Raw genomic sequence first — 22988 nt, forward strand, 5'->3', positions numbered from 1 at the left:
TCCCTCCCACGGGAGATGGTCCTCCACAAACTTCTCCAATGTGGGTCCTTCCCACAGGCTGCAGTCCTTCAGGAGCACACTGCTCCAGTGTGGGGGGTCACAAGTCCTGCCAGCAAACCTGCTCCAGCGTGGGCTCTCCACGGGGTCACAGCCTCCTTCGGGCGTCCCCCTGCTCCGGCATGAGGTCCTCCACAGGCTGCAGGTGGAGATCTGCTCCACCGTGGACCTCCAGGGGCTGCGTGAGGAGGACAGCCTGCCTCACCGTGGTCTTCCCCACGGGCTGCAGGAGAATCTCTGCTCCGGCGCCTGGAGCACCTCCTCCCCCTCCTTCTGCACTGACCTGCGGGTCTGCACGCTTGTTTCGTCTAAGAATACAGCTATTAGATTTTTTTTTATGCAGTTCCTTTACATTCTGTGAAAATGCTTAGACCTGGAACTACTATTTTTCCTATCCATCCTTGCAAGTTATCCTAACAGCAAAGCTCAGAAGCTAGAACTCACTTGTGCTCACACCTCATTTTTCTTTTGTTGTAAGGCTTTTAAAGGGAGAAGCCATAACCAAAATTTAGCTTAAATTACATTTCCTTAAAAAATATACATAATATTTAATAATTTAAAAACTGCACCTTATGACTAACTCCAATGATGCAAAAAAAGAAAAAAAGACTGAATAAAATTTTCTACTTTAATGTACTAAACAGCATCAGAAGAGCAAATAAAAAAAAGTCAAGAAAAGGTACCAACAGTCAATCTTAAAAAATATTTTAACAGTAGTATTTGAAACAACTTTTCCAGTCAAAATATTTTTTGAAAGACTAAAGCAAAGCATTTTTATAGTAACTGGTAAAGAACAGGTGCAAAGAGGTTTAATAGACATAAACACTCTCATGACAGCTCGGCTTTCTGAGGTGAGTATTTTTGGTAAGTGTTTTTTGAGCTAGCCCTTTCTCTCCTTTCTAAAAGGTTACATTGCTACCTTAGAACTTTTTTTTCAAACTTATACAAAGAAAATGCATCATTTTCACTCAAAAGTATCACTAAATAAAAAAGTATTTAAGAACAGATCATACAAACTTACCATATGGATTTGCATTAATATTAGTCCCAATAAGCTCCAATGTTTGTTCTAAAATTTCCGATAACGGCACTGGACTGATTTCCAGAAGCCCTGGGTCAGCATGGTGTTTCAATAGCAGCGCTATTTCAGCCTCGTAATTTACAACAGATGAGTGCCAGCAATACTGCTTACTATTTTTCTCCACAGGCACCCAACCTATGAGAAAACATTGCATTTACCAAAGTAAATTTCTGAAGTTATCAAATGTGTACTAGAACTGTACATGCATTAAAAAAACCCACAGTTAACTACAAACAGAAAGAGTAACAAGAAAAACCGTGTCGTACCTCAGAGGAATGCAAGTGTGACAACTATGCCTTCAGTTGAAGCCCTTTAAGTAGATTAACTACTACTTTTAACATTGGAACTAATTCTATTTCACTTCAAAAATTGAAGCCCCCCCCCATTTTACCTGTGCTGCATCATAGGTACCTGGCATATGTCCATTCTCATCGGGCAAAGGATCGCCATTACAGAACTCTATGTCCTTTGCTGGAATCCAGGTATCTGGAACAGGCTTGAAATCCTCTTCAACATTCCAAACAAATTCTAGACATATAAATGTAACATTAAGTTTTTGGCAAACTGTTAGCCAATTTTATGTTTTGATCATCTTTCAATGCAAGTATTAAAATACCATTGATCTAAACCTTGTTTTACAGACAGTAGTCCCAGTTACTTTGTACAAGCACCAAGATCTGGCACACTCAAGCACTCTACAGTTAGGGGGTTTAAAGAAGCATAGTAGCCTTTGAGTAGTTTAAAAGTTCAAAAGTAACTACGCTCAAAACATAGCTACCTAAATAGCTAACCTTATATTTAAACCAGAGCCAGAGAAGTAGAATAGAATAGACTATTTCAGTTGGAAGGGACCTACAACAATCACCTAGTCCAACTCCCTGACCAATTTAGGACTGACCAAAAGTTAAAGCATGTTCTTAAGGGCATTGTCCAAATGCCTCTTAAACACTGTCAGGCTTCTTTCTCTGTAAAGAAATGCTTCCTAATGCCTAGTCTAAACCTCCCCTGGCGCAGGTTTGAACCATTCCCATGTGTCCCATCCCTGGACCCCAGGGAGAAGAGCTCAGCACCTCCCTCCCCATGTCCCCTCCTCGGGAAGCTGCAGAGAGCAAGGAGGTCGCCCCTCAGCCTCCTTCTCTCCAAACTAGACAAACCCAACGTCCTCAGCCGCTCCTCACAGGACATGCCTTCCAGCCCTGCCACCAGCTTTCTTGCCCTCCTCTGGACGCATTCAAGGACCTGACCATCCTTCTTAAACTGTGGGACCCAGAACTGCACACAGTACTCAGGGTGAGACCGCACCGACGCTGAATACAGCGGCTGGTCATGCTGTGTTTGATGCACCCCAGGATGGGGTCTGCCCTCTCGGCTGCCAGGGCACACTGCTGGCTCCTGTTGTGCCTGCTGTCGACCAGCACCCAGATCCCTTTCTGCAGGGCTGCTCTTCAGCCTCTCCTCTCCCAATTTATACTTGTGCCTAGCCTTACTCTGTCCCAGGTGCAGAATCCAGCATTCGGACTTGTTAAATTCCATCCCATTAATCATAGCCCAATGCTCCAATCTATCTAGATCCCTCTGCAAGGCCTCCTGTCCCTCAAGAGAGTCAACAGCACCTCCCAGTTTGGTATCATCATCACACTTGCCAATGCATTCAACTACTGCACCCAGATCGTTGATAAATGTAGCGAACAGAACTGGCCCTAGAACTGAACCCTGAGGAACACCGCTGGTGACCAGTCACCAGCCAGACGTAGGCCCATGTACTACAACCCTTTGAGCTCTGCCCTTCAGCCAGTTCTTCACTCAGTGCACCATGAACCCCCTTATCCCACAGCTGGACAACTTGTCCAGAAGGATGCTGTGAGGGGACAGTATCAAAAGCCTTACTAAAATCCAGAAAAACTACATCCACCACCTTCCCTTCATCCATGAGGTGGGTGACCTCATCACAGAAGGATATCAAATTGGTTAAAACAGGACTTTCCCTTTGTGAACCCATGCTGACTGTGCCTGATGATTGCATTAATCTTAAATGCCTTTCAATAGTACCCAGTATTATCCTCTGCATATATTTTCCAGGAACTGAGGTTAGACTAACAGGTCTGTAGTTCCCTGGGTCCTCTCTCACGCCCTTTTTGTAGACTGGCGCAACACTGGCTAGCTTCCAGTCAGCAGAGACCTCCCCAGACTCCCAAGACCTTTGGTAGATGATGAGAGGGGTCCTGCCGTAACATCCGATGACTCCTTCAGTGCTCTGGGATGAATCCCATCAGGCCCCATGGACCTGTGAACATGCAGCTGAAACAGCTGGTCCCTTAGAATTTCAGCACCCACAAATGGAAAGTCACTGTTCCCACACTCGTGGTCTTCCAACTCAGGGGGTATCAGTATTATTAAAGACTGAGGCAAAAAAAGCACTGAATGCCTCCGCTTTTTCTTCGTCCCTTTTAGTCAGATGACCATCTTCAACAAGTATCGGTCCAATGTTTCCTTTAGACCTCCTCTTGCTGTTATAAAAGGGCCTAAAAAAGCCCTTGTTATCTGAAACAACACTGGCCAGTTTCAACTCTAACTGAGCTTTGCCCTTTCATGTCTTCTCCCTGCATATACGAATCACAGCTCTGTAATCATCCTGCGAAGCTTGACCTTGCTTCCAGAGATCATACAGTTTCTTTTTCCTCTTGAGCTCCGCGAGGAGTTCCCTGTTCAGCCAAAGTGGTGTTCTGCCCTGCTTACTTGATTTACAACACAGTGGAATTGCCTGCTCCTGTGCTTCTAAAAGGTGGTTCTTAAAGACTGACCAGCACCCGGGGACTCCTAAGCCCTCAAAAGCAGATTCCCAGGGTACTCTGCTAAACAGCTCCCTGAAGAGCTTAAAGTTTGCTCTCCTGAAGTCCAGGGCAGCAACTCTACTGTCCTTTTTTCTTATTACACTGAAAATTTTAAACTCAACCATTTCACGATCACTGTGACCAAGGCAGCCACCTCCCATCACACCCCTCCCCGAGTCCTTCTCTATTCACAAACAGCAAGTCTAGGAGGGCATCTTTCCTAGTTGGCTCACTGACTACCTGTGTCAAGAAGTTATCTCCTACAAACTTCAAGAATTTCCAAGATCTGCTCGTCACAGCCATATGATATTACCAGTTGATGTCTGGGAAGTTGAAATCTCCCGTAAGGACAAGGGCTACTGATCCAGAAATTTATCCTAAGTGCCTATAGAGTAACTCATCAGCGCTTACCTCCCAGCTGGGCGATTGGTAGTAGATACTGACTACACCATCTCCTTTGTTTTCCATTCCCCTAATCCTCAACCACACCATCGCTAACTCTAAGGGCTGTACAACCAAACCTCTCCCTTACGCATAGTGCAAGGCCTCCACCTTGCCTGCCCTGCTTATCCCTCCTGAACAGCCTGTAGCCCTCCAACCACAGGACTCAATCCACCAAGTCTCACTAATACCAATGATATTGTAGCTCTGGGAGGTGACCAATGCTTCCAGTTCATCCTGTTTTTTTCTCATACTGCGTGTGGTGGTGCACAAGCATTTCAGATATGCTCCGGAGCCCTCAATGCTCCCCGGAGGGTTGCAAATGTTCCCACTAGCACCACCACCCTCCAGTGATGCCATGCCAACCCTTACCTACTGCAGTGCTGTTGGTATCCCCTTCCCCAACTGATTCTAGTTTAAAGCTCTCTTGAAGTAAAGTTAAGACTGACATTAAGAAAAATTGAAGCAGGATCACTGACATTTCCTGTGTTAGACTATAGGTGTTTTTCCAACTGGATAACTTACATTGACAAAAAGAAGGAAAGAAATCTTCACTAACCTTTGCAATCTTCCAATGAATACAAGAATCGTTTAAACCTTTTTTCAGCTTGCTTGTTGGGTTTTCGATCCATCCTGGCCCATAGATAGGGTTGCCCTAGAGTTTCCAGAGGGATAAAAACCAGCAGTTTACTGAGGCAACCACACCCTGCAGAGTACCGAAATCAACCATGTAAAAGGCACGATAGGCCTTCTCATTTGCCACTACAGAAATCTTATATCCAAAGACACTACTTAAATTCATAAGTTAACTGCCGTATATGAATCTAAAAATCTATTCGTAGAATCGTGGCTAGTGTAATACAAAGCTTCCTTACAATTGCAGGTAAAGGCATGAACCCCAGTGATGCAACGAACCACCACAGTCTTCTCCTTTCCTCCCCACTTTCATACTTCTTTTCATCCTCCCCAAGGAAATTAGACACCCCTTATTATACAAGTTCTAGTGCGCAAGGAAGATTTTACCAATAGGAAATTTTAGAACTGGAATAGGTCCCCGATTGGCATGTTCGCTGCAACCAGACTTCCATGTATTTTAGAGAGTAAAATCTGTAACAACTTTATAAAACACCTCCTACGTTTATGGTAAGTCTTACTTTGTGGTCAAGGTGGTTAATGACACAGGAATTCACAACAGCTGTGATCCAATGGATCATACAATAAAAGTGAAAACAAAGTAAAACAAGGCTTCTAGCCAACATAAGAAATCTGCATACGGATCTTCTTTATTACCTGTATAGGTAGTTACGTAACAGCAGGTTCCGTCCACCTTTTCAGTAGGGATTGCATTGTATATATCTGCCTCTAACGCCTTCCCGGTTATAGCTTCAGTTGCCAAAACTTTAAAGGGCTGAAAAGAAGACAGGTATTTTAAACCCTCATCATGGCTGTTTCTCACATGGATCCTTGCTCCTCACAGCCGGCCTCTGTAAGTCCAGTACTACACATTATGTTGCTGATTTCTAATGCCATTGAAATACACCATTGTTTCTTCAAGACACGACAGCCTGGGAAATGCTCTAAGACAAAAGAACAAAGGCAATCTGTTTGCAAACTCTCTCCCTCTTCTCCGTTCTCAATTAGTATTTACAGATGACTTTGCCTTCCGCTGCAAATAGTGCACATAAACTAGAAGGGTCCCAGTCCAACGCTACGAAAGTTTGAGACGTGCCTTCCTCTGTTACGATGGCAATAGCGATTCACCGTGACTAGCTGCTCCAAGCTTGCAGTTTGGAGCTGAAAGTCAATAGCACCATGTTAGTGCAATACACAGACCCGTGCGATGCAAGGTGGCAAAAGCATCCTGGCATTAAATACGTAGTATCGGTGCTGCCAACTAAACACGCTTCCGCTTAAGAAGAGCAAGGAAAGAAGTGATCCAGGGGTCCGAGACAAATATCCAGCCACAACTAGCCCCCATTTCCAGGAGGGCTTCTCTAACAGTTTCCCTGCAAACATGGAATCAGTTGCGGCTGGATTCCAGTGTTTTCCTGGATAATCAGCACCCCTCCCTCCTCTCTTCCCAGCCAGCTTTGACTTGTGAGCTGGGCACTGTCTCTTTCTGCTAGCAAAACACAAAGCAGGTCCTTGTCTGAGGCAAAAAAGCCTCAAAACAGAATTCAGAAGTCACAAAGTGGGAACCTTCTACGTGCTGTCGTTGCGTTACAGGGCTGTTTTCTATTTCAGTAATCAGATGCGGCATACGTGAAGATTTTAGGAAGATTACACGAAAAAGAAAACGTTCAGGGGGGAGAGAAAACGTTCCTGTTGCTTTTCCCACCACCACCACCACCGTTGCCACCGCCGCCCCCCTTCTTCCCTAGCAGTCATCGCCCCCTGTATTACCCTTGCCTGCCCTTGAAAACCACAGAAAATAGCGTAGGCCACTTCCAGACCTAACCCCCTGTCGGCTTTTTCTGTGTGAAGGAACAACAGGGTAGGGAAGGTACCCTTACGTGACCATTACCGAGATGCTGTTGGTACCGGCGGTCAAACAATTAAGTTACCGACGTTTTGGCAACCGTTTCAGCTCTGCCACCCAGAGGGCAAACACCAGCGAGACAAAGTCACCCAGATGCAGCCGACAGACAGCATTAGGAGCCACTACTCAAACCGGGAAAGGCAAGCTGGAGGTCTACAGCTAGGCAGGGGAACGGCACCCCAGCCTGTCCCAACACTGCCTTCTGCATCTCGGGAAGAAACAGCTCTGACTGGGCTCCGCTGCTTTCACCTCGGCACGCACTCCACGTCTCGCAGCCTCCAACGAGTCCTTCCCTCAGAAGCCTGAGGTGCCAAAACAGCAGCAAAAAAAAAAAAAAAAAAAAAGAGAGGCGCGCTTGGCTTCGCCCCACGAGGCTCACAGGCCCGCGGGGACGGCAGGGCGGTTTCACACCAGCTCCCAGGGCGGTCCCCTCGCAGCGGCCTCACCCCTCGCCGTGCGTGACCGCTGCCGACACTCGGGAAAAGCACACGCCGCACCGGGCTCAGCACCCCGGACGCCCCTTGCCAGCAGAAGAGCGGGACGGAGCCGAAATGGCTCCCACGCGGCCTCTCCTTCCCGCGCGGAAGGCGGGGAGCTCTGCCGTGCATGTCGCTCAGACGCGGCCCAGCGACTCCCCCCCCCGAGCCCGAGCCCTGGCCCTGGCCCTGGCCCTGGCCCTGGCCCGGCCCAGCGACTCCCCCCGCCCGGCCCCGTGCCGCCCCGGGCCACCTGGCGCTCCCGCTTGGCCGACGGCTCCTCCTTCACCTCGGTCACGAACAGACACGGCACCTTCCGCTGCACCGCGCCCCGCCGCCTCATCGCCCCGGCCGCCCGCCCGCCACAGCGCCCAGCCGCGACTGCGCCTGCGCCTGCGCTCGCGGGGCGCGGCGGGAAATGGAGTCCGTCCCCGCCCGCCCGCGACGCATGTGTGCGCCGGGGCGCGGCGCGGCGTCGGCCGCCTCTCTCCGGCAGCCTCCGGCCAGGCCGTGGCTCCGTCGCTCCCCGCCGCTCCCCGCCGCTCCCCGCCGTCCAGCCCGAGCCCGAACGCGACCCCGAGCCCGAGCCCGGGCCCGGGCCCGGGCCCGGGACAGCTCCGCTCTCGGCAGCGGCGGCTCCCGCCGTGGCGCGGCCGCGCCGCGCCAGCTGTGCTCTGAGGCGCCGGCCTGAGGCGGCAGCTCGCTCCCGCGCCGCGGCCGTTGGCCGTCGTCGACCTTTGGCCGTCGACCCTCGGCCGTTCCCCGGGCCGGGCAGCCCAAGTTCCCCGGGGCTGTCTTCTCTGCTTCCCGGGGTGCCACACGCCCAGGCCGGGCACAGGGATGCCCTGTCCCCAGGGCGCCGGCACCTCTCCGGCTTCGCCTGTGCCTCCCCCGGTTCCCCAGTACACCTCGGTGTCTGTGGTGGCTTGACCCGGCGGGACGCCAGGCGCCTGCTCGCTCGCTCGCTCCCCTCCTGGGCTGGGCAGCTCCTCAGAGGGCTCCTGGGCCGAGATCCCTCGCCCGCCACCGGCACGGGCAGAGCAGACTCCGCTCGCTCGGGGACGGCCGTTCCGTTTATTGCCGATGGAAGCCCGGCAGGGCAATGAGAAGGCCAAACGCAGTCTGAAAACGCCTTCCCCCGAGCCCCGTCTGCTTCCCGGGCTCGGATTTGCTCCCGACTTCTCTCCCTCCTCCCCCCGAGCGGCGCAGGGGAATGGGGGTTGCCGTCAGCTCCTCACGCGTTGTCCGGGCCGCTCCTTCCTCCTCACGCTCTTCCCCTGCACCAGCGTAGGGTCCCTGCCACGGGAGACGGTCCTCCTGCCACGGGAGACGGTCCTCCTGCCACGGGAGACGGTCCTCCACGAACCCCTCCAGCATGGGGTCCTTCCTGCGGGCTGCAGTTCTTCGCAAGCTGCTCCAGCGTGGGTCCCTTCCATGGGCTGCAGTCCTTCAGGCACAGACTGCTCCAGCGTGGGGGGTCACAAGTCCTGCCAGCAAACCTGCTCCAGCGTGGGCTCCTCTCTCCACGGGGCCGCAGGTCCTGCCAGGAGCCTGCTCCAGCGTGGGCTCTCCACGGGGTCACAGCCTCCTTCAGGGTACATCCACCTGCTCCAGTCCTCCACAGGCTGCAGGTGGAGATCTGCTCCACCGTGGACCTCCGTGGGCTGCGTGAGGAGGACAGCCTGCCTCACCGTGGTCTTCCCCACGGGCTGCAGGAGAATCTCTGCTCCGGCGCCTGGAGCACCTCCTCCCCCTCCTTCTGCACTGACCTGCGGGTCTGCACGCTTGTTTCTCTCCCATACCCTCACTCTGCTCTCCGGCCGCAGTTTCTGAGTCCCGGCAACTTTTTTTCCCTTCTTAAACATGTTATCAAAGAGGTGCCGCGACCGTTGCTGACGGGCTCGGCCTTGGCCAGCGGCGGGTCCGTCCTGGAGCTGGCTGGCATGGGCTCCGTCGGACGTGGGGAAGCTTCTAGCGGCTTCTCTCAGAAGCCACCCCTGTGGCCCCCCACCGCGCTACCGAAACCTTGCCACGCAAACCCAATAGAGAATTAATTCTTCCTGACCGTACCTTCTTCTGTGCCTCCTTCAGGCAGGGCCATGCAGCTACAAAGAGCCCCTGTTTGGATAGCTCTTGGCAGTGTTAACACTGCCTGCCGATGGCTGCTCCTGCCCCCAACAGTGCATTATTCATGGCCCTCATCTGCTCTCCTGAATTTTCCTTCCCCTACGCCCCCCAGTCAGTTGCAGGGGTTACAGAACTGTGGGAGCCTTTTCACATCGCTTCTCCGCTCGCAGGTCTCGCCAGTACTCCCCACCTCCATCCCAGTCAGCAGTTTCATTCGGTACTGTGGTGACGTCATTCCTGTCGAAATCCCCTTCTTCCAGTGACAAAGTCCCGGTGGCCAGGCATGCGGTATTTCCCTTCGCAGTTAGTCTTCAAGGGGCCACCCGCTGATACTCGAGTTACAAACAAGTTGATAGGCTCCTTAGAGAGACGAGGAGGCTTCCAGTCGTCTCAACGGCTTCGTACTTCTTCCCCAGCTTGGCTGAGCCAGCCTTGTACCGCTTGTGCCCACGGGGTCACTGGCGCCCGCTTCTCACGTACGCATCGGTCACCATGCCCACCGGCAGACCAATGGCGTACAGTACAGGTGTGCTCCGGGGATGAGTCCGTCCAGTCCAGTGGTGCTGGTTTTTCCCAAGGAACCACCAGTCACGTGCACTTCTGGCGGTGCTAGGAACCACTACTCCTCTTTCTTGAATTCTGCCTTGTGTCTACCTCCCTTCTCTTTGGCTTCATCTGTATCCTGATGATCTTCAAGCGATGGCATCCTTCTCTCCTGAGCTTGCGGCTCCTTATCCTTTCTGCGCTGCCTTTGATGTTTCACTTGAAACGTTCCCAGGCTTTGATCTAACAGTGCTCTGAAGCGTTCACCTGCGAGTCACTGGTGTCTCTCAGTGTTGCAAATCTGACCCCCTGTCCTGGGGATGACCGTATGCCTTACCATTTGCCGGGACTGAAACTTTCTTTCCCCCGCGAGGTATTTTTTGGTCAGAGGCAGCCTAGGACCTGCGTGGGAACAGAGGTGTTAATTAGGGACACAAGTGTACGCTGCTCTTTCTGCTTTAGCCGTGGCAGTGGCCATCGTGGAAGCAAGAAAAAGCAATGAACCCCAACAGTGGAAGCAGTTAACAGCCAACAGTGTACTGGCAGGAAGGAGCAAGCTCCTCCGTCCAACAGTAAGAAAAAACACATTGGGCACCAGGATTTTGGTTTAAAAAGTAGTCAAAGAGTAAGATTTGTCTTTGTGGTATCAAAGATTTGTTTCCAAGACCACAGTTCCTGCGGCAAGGAGTTGGGCATTATTTAAACCCTGACAGATGGCTTTGCTCCGTTTTACATTAAAGAGGCACCGGGAGACTCTTTGAAAGGGTCCAATCTTCCCTATTTTACTCTGAAGCAATGGAGATAAACGAAGATGTTCAAGCCGGACAGGTCCCAGAGCACCACCATGCTGATGTCATGAGCTGGAGGAGCCCTTGGCAACAGCGGAACGCTAACATTCTATACCGGACAACAACTGCCTTCGTAGGTTCCACAAGCCAGGAGAAGGCAGCAGCTCCTTCGTTCAAGTGTCTTTTGGCGTCTGGTGGAGTTTTGTTTCAAAGAAGCAGCTCGGCTAAGGTTCTGAAGGCCCAGATTTCGAAAGAAAACTACCGCTTTCAGGCTAAGATTACGATTTGCCTGGATGTTGACAGCTTTAACGGTTTGACGTATGTTCCGCCAGTACTAAGAGAGTGGAGGAGAAGCACCAGAGGTGAAAATGGCTGCAGTTGGGAATGACCGTTATTCCCATTTTCACTCCCCCTATGCACAGGTAAATGCTGTAGATTTTAGAGTGGTTTGTGTCCTTGATTTTCTCGATATACCCATGCTGAAAGGGAGGCTCATTATGTAATATTTGCGTCCATTACTGCATCCATTTCAGCACCGGGGATTTAGGTGTCAGTGCCTGGGAGGTGGGCTTTGGCTCCAGACCCCAGCGTGTCTCAGGGGATGGCCCACTTGTACTGACTCCAGTCCAAAAGTGGCACGCTTTGGAGATGCTGCTCCTAGACCCAGCTGTTAATGTCTGGAACTGGGTGAAACTTACCTTCAAGTATTCAAATAGTTCCCAGCGTGACTTTGTTTTCCTTTAAAAGACCGCACACAAACTCCTGCGGAAATGACCAGCAACCTGGCATTTCCAGCTCTCGGCTGGGATGGAGTTCATATCCAGGACATAAACCTGAGTTCACATGTTCAGGGTAATGGCCATGAGCACTTGCCTCTTTGGGATTATGAGTTTATCATGTGCTTGAGGAAGATACCTCAGGTTATAAGGAGAAGTGAATTCCATAGTCGGAGATGACGCTAATATCTGTAAACTTCAATAAGGCAGAGATACAGAAAAATAATTTTAAGTATGACTAACGAAAGTGACTCTCATTGTGAAAGTGCTTTCTCTCCAATATTGTGCAGACTTTTTAGCTGGCCACATATTGAGCGATAGAGGGAGAGCAGCAGTGGGAGTGTATCTATGAGGAAAGCAGCAATAATTAAACAAATAATTAAACAAATCCTGTAGATATTCTTTTGCTGCCATGAGGCTTCTGTTTGTCTTGTATAAAAACAGCTGGGAGATGCTGTGAGCAGAGAGTAATGACAGTTGTCTCACAACATCAAATCCTGAGTATTTGCAGTAACTTGCAAATGCTTGTCACCGTAGTACCGTTACATGTGGACTACTGCATCATCTCCCCCATGAATCAAAACCAAAATGTTTCAAAAGAGGAGATTCACGTTTAAGGCAACCGCTAGGTTATGGGAATCTCGTGTGACTTACCCACAAAGTCATTTTCCTCATGAGGGTTCCAGGTGCAGGTTCTGCCACTGTGAAAAACCTCTTGGCTGTGATTCTGAGGGCTCCTTACGGAGACAGGGGAGATGTTCACATCTGTTTGGCAGATTGAGAGATATTGAAATAAAGGTAGAAAGGAGCAAGTCTCTTCAAGCACGGTTTTTAAGTCTGAAAACAAAAGTGACTTTCTTCTGCCGAGTTGACGTTCCCAATGGGAACTGGAACAAAAGATTTTCTCCCGTGTTTTGAAATCCAAGTCTGACAAGTCTGTACGAGGCTTGCAAGTTCCCAACTTTTTAGTTTGTCAGGTTTTGTTGGGAATCTTTCTGGGTTTTGTTTCTTACTCTTTATTTTCCCAAGGACCCGGGTCCTTTAACGGCAGGAGAGCACTAGTGTTAAGATTGGCACTTGTACAGCAGATTTCATCTTGAGATTGACCTGATTATCCCATTGTGCAGGAAAGGAAACTCCGCCACGTGTCCATTAAGTGACTAATAGATTTTTTTTCTTCCCAGCATCTCAGGAAAAGTCTGCGGTGCAGTAAGCACACTGCTTTACTCCTGTTCTTGTCTGGGAACAGTTGTACCTCATGAAAGCTCCACTGACCTAACTCAAGACAGCTTTATAGCTACCTGGAGCTTAAGATAACTTTAGAGATAACTTTAGATCTTCTAAAATGTCAGAACGTGGTCCCACAAAATCATAGTCAGGTGTTCACAGCGGTACACCATGTACGAAGCCATTTAGTCCATTTTTATTGTTATATTTACAGTATCTGAAAACTGTTTTCTCCTGCAGCGAACGTACAGCAACGTCCCCTGCTTCTGGGAAACACAACCCGTAGGCTGTGTGAGGTTCAACTGTGCCTTCCATCATAGCAAGCCTCGTAATATAAATGGACTTTTTTTGCCACCTACCAACAGTGAGTAAAAATATTTTCTCAACAATTTGTGCATTAGAGCAAGTAAATACACAAAAATGTCCTTCCGGTGCTTACGTAATATATATTAAGGCCCAGAAATGTACCGTGGCAAATCAATCAGGTACGACCTGCTCTCCCAGCAAGTTGAAGGCCAAGAAAGGAATTGTATTGGCATTTGAATAGGGTTGCCACGTGAATTTTTTTAGCTCTCATGTTGCGGATCTTCGGAACTATCAGGGACGTAAAAGATGAAGTCACAAGTGGCAATTTAGGTTGCTGAGACCCGTGGAGTAAAAATATTGCTTTCCTTGGGTATTTGCTAGATGAAATCCCTCTAGCAGTGAAAACGGTTAGTAGGCAGGTAATCATTTAAGAGAAATGAAAAGTAGTGTGTGTGGTGGGGGGAGGAGGTTGGTAGGGCCACTAGCAGCAACATCTGTTGATAGAGCACAACATGTTACATGGATGAGACACCCGTTCTATAGATAACATAAGATTACAGTGCCGTGTGCGCAGATGTATTTCCAGTTCATCGTTCTGAATAAGCCTTTCGGGCTTGAACACTGGGTGCAGGCTACTGAAGTACGGTAATAGTGTGTAACGCAGCACAACTCTTTAGGGAAAAACCCGCCATTTGAAGTTGTTTTTTTTCCTCAGTCCTTTCAAAAAGGAGCTCTTGTCTGCCAGGAGTCCTGGTAGACAGCTGGAGCCTGGAACAGGGTAAGAGTCCAGGGCAGGGAACCAAGACAGCTGTCAGAAATCAGGCGGAAAGAGGAGTGAGAGCAAGGCAGCATGACTTGTCATGGATGCACGAACAAGTGGACTAAACCAGAGTTGTTCGTGGGCCTTATCTCCAGAGCTGGAGACAGGTGTCATAAGAGAAGTCCACAAAGACCTCTAGTCAGAAGCAAACACCTTCTGTTCCTGAAAATCGCCCAGGAAAAGGTAGCCTGTCATACCTGGGCATGTGGAGCCTAACTAACCACACAGGACCAAGGCAAGAACTTGAGTGCTGTTTCTATGAGTGCCCTTATGGCTTTTAGTAGAGTTCCCACAGCCACAGCATCAGTCCCTGGCACCTAGTGCTGTCGTAAACATCACATAGGCACGCTTTTGGGTGCGGTGTGAGTCAGAGACCGTGCCCAAGAGGCACTGTGGACGAGGGTATCCTGCATAAGAGCAACATTCAACAATCCGAACGAGAAAATGGACCCAAGCCTTTTACTTTGTACTGCAGTACGTATAAATTCAAAGTCCGTGTGCTGCACAATAACATTGCAAACATTAAAACTGCATTTATTCGTTTCAATACTTACAAATCTTGTTAAACTAATTCAAGCCTGATTTGGCTTACCCTCCCCAGAGCTAATAATATCCTGTTCTGGACAGTGAAAAAGGCTCTATCAGGTTAAAATGTTGTATCTTACTTTCTCTTGCAGGAGATAGGACAAATCTGATCTGCAGTAGCGTTATTAAAACGGGTCTAATACGATATGCATGCTGCTCATAGGCAAGCAAGAGATGCACAAGAATAACAACAACTGGACTAAAAGAAAATGCCCATGCTTCATCTTTTTCTTTAAAAGTGGAAAAAATACCCAACTTCAATCCTGATTGTATTTATAGTTGCAAACTGGTCGGCTTGAACAGTACAAACAGGCTCACCATTTTTCATCATTTTTATTTTCAGTCTGTTGCATTTCCTGGCTCTCCCAAAATGCTATCCCAGTACTGAAATACTTTTGTGGCAAACATTATGGGTAAATTCCTAAGGAAAAGAGTATCTCTCCCGATTGTCTTCTAATTAAGTGTACATTATTTTCATGAACTTCATATTCCTTCTCAAAATCTACATTTTGGACTGAGTAAGAAAGAGAGCTGTCATTCAGAAAATTCTGATAGAAAAAAAATGTCTACAAGCCAAAAATAGGTAATCCCGTGCTTAGCGCTGCTAAATTCCTCACAATTGATGCCATGGGGAGGGATACAGGCCTGCCTATTACTCGGCATGTTTAAAATATTTTCACAGGTGGGGTCCTAAACTGCCTTACTCACTTCAGCCCAGGTATTACTAATCGCATGTTTCCCCATGCTGTAAATATCTACCTGTTTTTTCACACCTTCTGTAGTGGGAAGATGCTCTTTTGCCAGCCTCTGCAGAAGATTTTTCCTAAAAGGCACAATCTGTCTATTTAACGACTCCTCCAGCATGATAATGATTTCAAAACTATACCTGCTGGTCTGAGCCTGGATTTGATATTCTAGTTCCCGCCTAACAAAATAAATATAATGCTCTTTTCTGCAGGTGCCCCACTGCAACAGGGTGTCCAAGGAGGGATTCTGCATCCAGCGCATCGTCAAGAATTACTCAGAACTCAAAAGAATATTGTACTACCAATTCATCCTCCAGTGATTATAAACATCAACGACGATGACGATGATGAAGAGGACGATGAAGAGGAAGAGAATTGTAAGCGGGTTTTTTCTTCCTTTGACACAATTGAGACGACCATCAAATACTCTTCAAATTTCTCAAAATTCAGGGGCCAAATTACAGGTTTAGGAGGCACTGCTTTTCTGGGAAACAAAAGCAGGGGCTGTACACACTCGTCACTGAAGGTGAAGTCACAGGTTTGTTTACAAAAGACAGTTGCGTGACTTCAACTTAAGTAATTTGTTCGACTGACTTCCTAAACCCTGTAGGCAGTCTCATTTTACTACAGGAAGTTTGTCTTAAAACTAGCAAAGAGAACCCATACAAAACTCTTCACTAGTTTAACTGAATGTGAATGTGTATATATTTATTTTCTTTTCTTTTTCCATTTTTTTTCCATGTCATTAAACCGTTGCCTGAGAGACCAGAGATGCATAGGGAAGGAATGAATTGCACATTCCCAGAGACTGAAAGTGAGAGACGAACCTACTCTCACGCGTGCACGCTGCACATTACTGTGCTAGTTCTCAGGCAGCCCCAAGCTGCTTTTCACTTTCCCCCTGCCCTTCAGGTTGGCTGGCAGGGCTGCCCGTTAGTGCTTCCTAACTCGGCTTCAGTCTGAGTAAGCCACGTCAACTTAAATGGTATCAAAAGCAGGGCTCTGCTAGCCTTAGGAGCCTTCACTGAGACAGGTAAGGAGTGCTCGCTTCAGCAGCTCCGCCGGCAGACATTACACAGCAGTAACTTTGGGCAGAGGTTTTGCGACAAGCACTCCCTGGTGACATGTTTAATCGGAAGATTTCCTTTTGGGTGTAAATGAAGGATCATTTTCCAAATGAGCACTAAAGGTGGTTTGGAATCCTTTTAAATCAACAAACATTAGCTTCTTAGTATGGGTTGTAACTGCAGTTCCATTGCACTTGGAAATACCCAGTATTAAGGAATCATTTTTCTGTCCAGAAGCAGAGGTCACAGTCAGAAAAAAACCCAACCGTGACCAAAATGAAAGTCACTATGGTCCTTGATTATCAAGAATTGTTGAAGGTCTTTGTAAAGCTACCTGGTAATCTTTTAAAAATATTTCCTACAGGTGTTCCTGAGTGGGTGCCTAGGACTGCTGCAGATCTTGAAGAGGAAAGAGCAATAAAGGAAATATGCTATAAGTCTGGTAAATATGAAACTAGTCACTCTTTCCTAAACAGCAATGCTGCCAATATAGTAAACTTTGGGTTTTTTTTTTTCCCCTCTTGGGGTATGTTTAGGAGAGTATTACGGGATTCTGTACCCCCACAAACACCAATCAACAAAAACTGTGTCTGCACCTCGGGAAAATGAGCTATTGCCCTTGGAAGCTACTGAGCAACACTTGCAGAAAGGCAAGTACTTTTCATCTTCTTGGACAATGTTTACCACTTTTAAAATTACTGTCACAGGGAGAAACTATTACATAGCTTGCCCCTCCTCCTCGCTTCTTTAATTTAGTGACAATAAAAGACAGCCTATTACAAAGAGGATAAAAAAACTTACTTAATTTTCCCCCATACAGATATACATAAATAGTGTCACACATGTGGTGACTACCTGCATCGACTGTAGATGGAAAAGGTAGAAATGGGCTATTAACCCTATGTGTACTTTCCTGAGATACACAACATAGGTCTTTCATGTAATTTTTCTTCACGGTCAAGATTTATGTAGTCTAACTTTAACCACCCTAAGGCGAGGTGTGTAGCTGAAATGTCTCATCCGGGATCTCTGTTGTTAAATGGAGAGACAGGCACTCTTACGGGGCTGTTTATTGCATCGTAAGATAGTGCCACAGGAAGGTGAGATGAGTCACTTGCCCAGAGGTGTTCGCGCTCTCTGCGGGCTGTCTTGGGTGTCTAGATGATGAAATGTAGTGACACCGCAAACTTTTCTATAACTAAATTGAGATTAAGTAAATACCCCCTTTAAGTGTCTTCTAAAAGACAGTAACAAGAGAGTTCCATTTTGTTTTGACTGTTGGGCTTGATCCAACATAATTAAGGTCAAAGGAATACAAATTAATACATATTCACCCCCTTCATTAGGTTTCGCCTTCGTTCTTGAGCAAGTGACAGGACTGAAAGAAATCTGTATTCGTTTTTTTACTGAATAAGTAATATATGACGCCATATTAGGAGAGAGTTATGTTCTTAAGGTAACAAGACACCAGAGCAATCAGTAGATCAGTCATCAAAAATCGCTGGGCAGAAATAAGACCTGCTACTTTTAATCAAAAAAATAATAGTTGTTGTGTATTTCGTGTAAATTTCAGGGATAAAATCTTGATAATACTGTTTTATGTAAAACAGATTTGAATAGGATGATGTGCTAATACAAAAAAGGGAATGGAAAAATTGTCTCCATGTCATGCACTTTTAACTGACGCTTTTTCCAGCCTAAATTGCTCAATAGAACTGGGCAGAATTATTTCTTTCTTACTTCTACACCTAAAATGTTTCATATTAAAATAGCTTTGATAAGCTATTTCTGAAAAAGTATTTAGATATATTTAGACTACGGATGAGGGATCAGTAACAAATACATGAATACACCTTGTAATATATGTCTTTATTTATCATTAGCTACATTCAGGAAAAAGCAGAGAGTACAGTATTCATGAAGATTTTCTAATTCATAATGAGAAGAATTCTGAGCCAGCACTGGTCAAAGCCATTGTACGAGTTCAAAGTAGCATTAGTCTTTGTGTTTACAGTCACTTTTTGACTTTGCTTTCAAGATTTTGTGACCATGAACTCTGTGAGAGGAAATATATCATTGCATTTTTTGATATGAAAATTTTGCGTGCTTTTTAAAGCAGTAAATACGTGCTATTTTAATCCCGCAGAAACCAACCACACTGAGCTGGTAAAAAGCCATCACTATCAAGAAGTACAGGAAGAGAAAGGGATATCTGAGGAGCCAAGAAATTCACCTAATACAGGAACAGGCAAAGGTATTTTGAGAAAATAGTTGCCTTCCTCATTGTTGCTTTTTAAACTGTTAGATGATTTAGCACTACCTACTAAATTTCTGTTCTTGGTGTCCAATATGGACAATCCATATTTCAACTGGACTATCTCATCTTCCAGCCCCCAGTCTCCTGCAATAGGTCAAATCTGGAGTAGTAGCACAACATTATTGCTTAAGTTTGTTCTTTCACTTTTAGGAATTCGCACTTCAGACCCCAAAGCCAAACCAAGGTACCGACCAAGGGGTCAAAGGAAGGATGATCAAACTGCTTCTTCTTATATTCCTTATGAGAGAGAAACTGGAAGAAAGACTGACTTTAATTCTTCAGAACCTCGAAGATCAGCACTTGCATTGTACCCTACTGTCACCATCACCCAAGAACCAAAGTTCAACGGGTCTACAGGTGGGTTCCTGCTCACAGAGGAGTCTTAAAATGCCTCAGACGTACCTGTCTGTATCACACTGCTTTTGATTTTGTTCCTGCAGGTGAATATGAACTGATTTATGGCTAAAAATGGGCAAGAGTAAATTTGATCCAGCATAATTTTCATAAATAGATTGCAGCACTATCCACAGACAGAAATGTAAAGCTTCATAAAGCTTTACAATTAGTCCGACAGAATATTCACAAACAATAATAGAGCCACCTTCATAGCAGGAATTCACTTCTCTGCCCAGCAAAGAGGGATGAATGCAACGATGTGCCGACGGGCACAAATACACTGATCCCCACTTTTTACAGCATCTTTTATGTGATTTATTCTTTGGAAATATTTAAGAAGCCTCACAATAGTCCACCTTTAACTTCTCAGCCTACTGCAAATATTGATAGTAGTAGCAGTAATTGTGCAGTAGAATTTCAGTTTCCTTTCAAGAAGGGCTTCTCGTTCAACTTTTTTCCTCCCAGCAGGGGATGAAAGAACGGTCTTGCTTTGCATGGTATTTTTCCACACCTGGGATTTCACTGGAGTTTGGATTGGGCTGGATTTATGATTGTTTGGGCTTTAAACCAGCCCCCAAACTGAAGCAGAAGTACAGAATTTCTGCTGCATTCTGGCCTGAACTGAGGGGAACCAAAAGCGCTTATTTACATTAGCAGGAGAAAGGGAAGAACAGGCAAAGCCACGTCTTCCTGCAGAGTAGCAGGGGCCAGGTGAAGAGCACTGTGGTTGCTTCATACTGCAGCTCCCCTTGTGAAGTTCTGTTTGTAGTTTGAAGCGGGCTTACCTGCGCGACCAAGGCTCTTCCAAGTTTAGCCGCATCATTTGTAGTATTTTGTTACGTTCACAAACCGCCCGTGTCCAGGATGCACCTAGATGCTACAGACAGAAGAGGTAATTCGTCGTTCAGCCAGAAGGTGTCCTTCGGAGTGCATTGGTCTCCATGGGCTCAACCGTGGATGTTGCAGGGGTCCATGTACCACCTATGCAGTGCAGAGAAAGGATGTATATGGGCAGGTAGTCAGCACTCAGAGGACAGTAGTGCATGAGGGGATTGTGTTCAGGGCTGCATTTAAGACAGTCTGAAAAGACAGATACATTCAGAGATGTTTCCCCAAAGCATTGCCTCAGCTGAGTTCTCAGAGGCTTTAGGTACTATGATGACATGCATCTTGAAAACACCATAAACTCAATTGGATAGGGCTCATAAATATCATTCATGAAAAGTGAGGGACTAAAGAATGAGCAGGTAATTTGTAGCTGGCTCTTTACTTTGCACCCACAGTCTTCTTCAACCTGTGCATTATGGTATTTTCTTAGAAAGCGTGAGAGTTAAGCGTCAGGTGCTCAGTTACAAAACTGCACTGAACCAATCGCTAGCTCGTCGAGGCGGGGGGGAAGAGAATGGCAGTGCCATTCCGTGTGCTGCTTACACACAAGCAGCTAAAACCTTCTTTCTGTTGCCTTTCCAGGTGATGGTAATGCAATTCCTACAAAATTGAATAATACAAAGAGAGAAGGACAGACTATAGGAAGGAGAGGACCAACAGAGAGTATTCCCAGAACAGATTGCAGATCCTCTGAAAACGGAGGTAATATACTTTAGCATCAGCTTCTCATTGCTGAACATCACATGGTCGATAAAATAACTGATTGTATTTGGATTCGGCTGTCCACAAAGACCATTTTTTGAATCTTGTCTTCCAACCTCCTGCAATAGGTCAAATTTTGAGTAGTAGCACAACATTATTGCTTAAGTTTGTTCTTTCACTTTCAGGAATTCGCACTTCAGACCCCAAAGCCAAACCAAGGTACCAACCAAGGGGTCAAAGGAAGGATGATCAAACTGCTTCTTCTTATATTCCTTATGAGAGAGAAACTGGAAGAAAGACTGACTTTAATTCTTCAGAACCTCGAAGATCAGCATATGTAGTCTACCGTACTGTCACCGCCACCCAAGAACCAAAGTTCAACGGGTCTACAGGTGGGTTCCTGCTCACAGAGGAGTCTTAAAATGCCTCAAATACACCTGTCTGTATCGCGCTGCTTTCCATTTGTCCCTGCATGTGAATATGAACTGATTTATGGCTAAATATGGGCAAGAGTAAATTTGATCCAGTCTAATTTGATCCAATCTAGGTAGACTGCAGCACTATCCACAGACAGACATGTAAAGCTTTATAAAGCTTTACAGTTGGTCAGACAGAATATTCACAAACAATAATTTAGGTACCTTCATAGCAGGAATTCACTTCTCTGCCCAACAAAGAGGGATGCATGCAACGTTTTTCCGATGGGCACAAATATACCAATACTCTCACCTCTGGATGATTGGGGTTTATTTTCATCTGTCACTTCATCAAAAAATTTAGTGGTAAATAATTTCAGTGATCATAAGTTAAGAAATTGATTTCACCTTGCCAGTTTCCGTCATCTCCCTTGAGCTGGGTTGAATCTCCACCTTGAGGTGCCTCCCTGTCTTAATTTCCAATAAAAGGAACCTCCTTCACACAGAGTAACTCCTACTTTCAGATGAACAAAGGTAAGCGAAATGAGTCCCAACATCACTGCTTCGTCTTGGGCAGGAATGGTTGCGGTTTTTTTCTTTTAATGGTTGCTTTGATTAAATGTGGACAGATTGGCATAGAGGTTACAGAGAGAACATTCTTAATGCGAACAATACATCTTACCACATTTCCAGGTTAAAAAAAAGCATAGAGCATTTAAAAAAAAAAAGATGACCAGCATTTTTGTCATAAGAACAGCTGTTACCATTTTCGCTACCTTTCTTTCCAGCAGTACCTGAGCCACGTGGTTGGAAAGGCTCCAAGCAAAAGAATCAGTTTGACACTAATAGAAGATTTTGGACCCAAATGGAAAACTATGGTAATACTTACTTGTTCGGCATGAACTGAAAATTTTAGGATTATTGTGGAATTAATAATTTGAATGAATGGAATTAAGCTGGAATTAACAGAAACCCAGAGCATTAATAACATTATTTTTTAATCAAATTTTACAGAAAATGGTTAGTCATTAGGCAGCTTACTCTCCTGCACAATCAGCTGTCTAGCACAAAAAACATAATATTGCCTTGCATCTAGGGCTTTCCCAAGCAGGGATAAAACAGGAGATTAGTTTACAGATTAGTTTAATGTAAAAGCAACTGATGCCTTTGGGAAGATTTTCAACACAGGACCATTCACTTTGTTAAAGTCAAGGGTGTCCGTGGCAGAATCGCCTCATTTGGAAGATCCTGTGAGCCTCACGCAAATGCCGCAAGGTGACAAATGATCTCTAAAGTACTAGAGAGAGAGTCCGTATTTAATACTAGCTGGTATTTCAGCGGTGAATACAATTCACCCGATGCATTCATTGATACTTCAGCTAATGTAATATTTAATTCACATACTGGACCAAGAGAGTCTTTCCTGAGATCGTAGCTGAAATTAAGAAACAACGTCTATGTTTTTTCTACAGACAAGTATACTTCAGGATCTTACAATGCACCAACTCAAAGGAAAAGAAATCCACATGCAAAAACGTTCTCTAAGTCTAAAACAACCATTCAGGTAACTGTTTGATAGAAATTGTTACAGTTCAGTCTTTTTAGCAAAAGGGACGTGTCTCTCCCCGCCTAGAACATGTAAAAGTGCTCTTAAAACTTCCCCAACCAAAACCCGCAAGAGTCTAAGCAATGCTGAGTAGTCTGAAAGAGCAGTTAATGGTTTCGTTTGTTTGCAGACATGTACTTTTGCCCGGTTAACTAAACTGTGGTTTCTCATTTTTTACAATATTACTGACGAGAAAGCAAAATAGGTACCTGCCGTTAAAGCGAGGAACTACAAGAAGTGGGTTTTGGCCTGT

At 46.3% G+C, this 22988-nt stretch overlaps 2 protein-coding genes across 2 annotated transcripts; one reads left to right on the forward strand and one right to left on the reverse strand.

Moving 5' to 3' along the window:
* Nucleotides 1-507: 507 nt before the first annotated feature.
* Nucleotides 508-7792, reverse strand: LOC128135364 (uncharacterized protein C12orf29 homolog). The gene is made up of 6 exons (XM_052774192.1): nt 7679-7792; nt 5701-5818; nt 4970-5065; nt 1550-1666; nt 1079-1273; nt 508-536 (listed from the first exon to the last, which is right to left on the reverse strand). Exons 1-6 carry the CDS (start codon nt 7766-7768, stop codon nt 508-510), a joined length of 645 nt encoding a protein of 214 aa, XP_052630152.1. The 5' UTR covers nt 7769-7792.
* A 3459-nt stretch (nt 7793-11251) lies between these two features.
* LOC128135365 (uncharacterized protein C12orf50-like) lies at nt 11252-22705 on the forward strand. Its single transcript, XM_052774193.1, has 11 exons — nt 11252-11305; nt 13127-13250; nt 15556-15720; nt 16775-16852; nt 16947-17060; nt 18557-18664; nt 18878-19084; nt 20594-20713; nt 20899-21105; nt 21918-22007; nt 22602-22705. Exons 1-11 carry the CDS (start codon nt 11252-11254, stop codon nt 22703-22705), a joined length of 1371 nt encoding a protein of 456 aa, XP_052630153.1.
* The last annotated feature ends 283 nt before the right edge of the window (nt 22706-22988 follow it).

The sequence above is a fragment of the Harpia harpyja genome, chromosome 23, assembly GCF_026419915.1.
Source record: "Harpia harpyja isolate bHarHar1 chromosome 23, bHarHar1 primary haplotype, whole genome shotgun sequence".
Lineage (NCBI taxonomy): Eukaryota > Metazoa > Chordata > Aves > Accipitriformes > Accipitridae > Harpia > Harpia harpyja.

Bases quoted from the DNA above. Each gene is read 5' to 3' on its own strand.
- LOC128135364 (XM_052774192.1), bottom strand. From the start codon at position 7,768: ATGAGGCGGCGGGGCGCGGTGCAGCGGAAGGTGCCGTGTCTGTTCGTG. The intron at 5,066-5,700 runs GTAATAAAGAAG...TGGAAACTCTAG, and splicing joins TTACGTAACTACCTATACAG to GGCAACCCTATCTATGGGCC. The intron at 537-1,078 runs GTAAGTTTGTAT...TCCCTTTAAAAG, and splicing joins TATTAATGCAAATCCATATG to CCTTACAACAAAAGAAAAAT.
- LOC128135365 (XM_052774193.1), top strand. From the start codon at position 11,252: ATGGCTGCAGTTGGGAATGACCGTTATTCCCATTTTCACTCCCCCTAT. The intron at 16,853-16,946 runs GTAAATATGAAA...GGGTATGTTTAG, and splicing joins GGAAATATGCTATAAGTCTG to GAGAGTATTACGGGATTCTG. The intron at 21,106-21,917 runs GTGGGTTCCTGC...CTTTCTTTCCAG, and splicing joins AAAGTTCAACGGGTCTACAG to CAGTACCTGAGCCACGTGGT.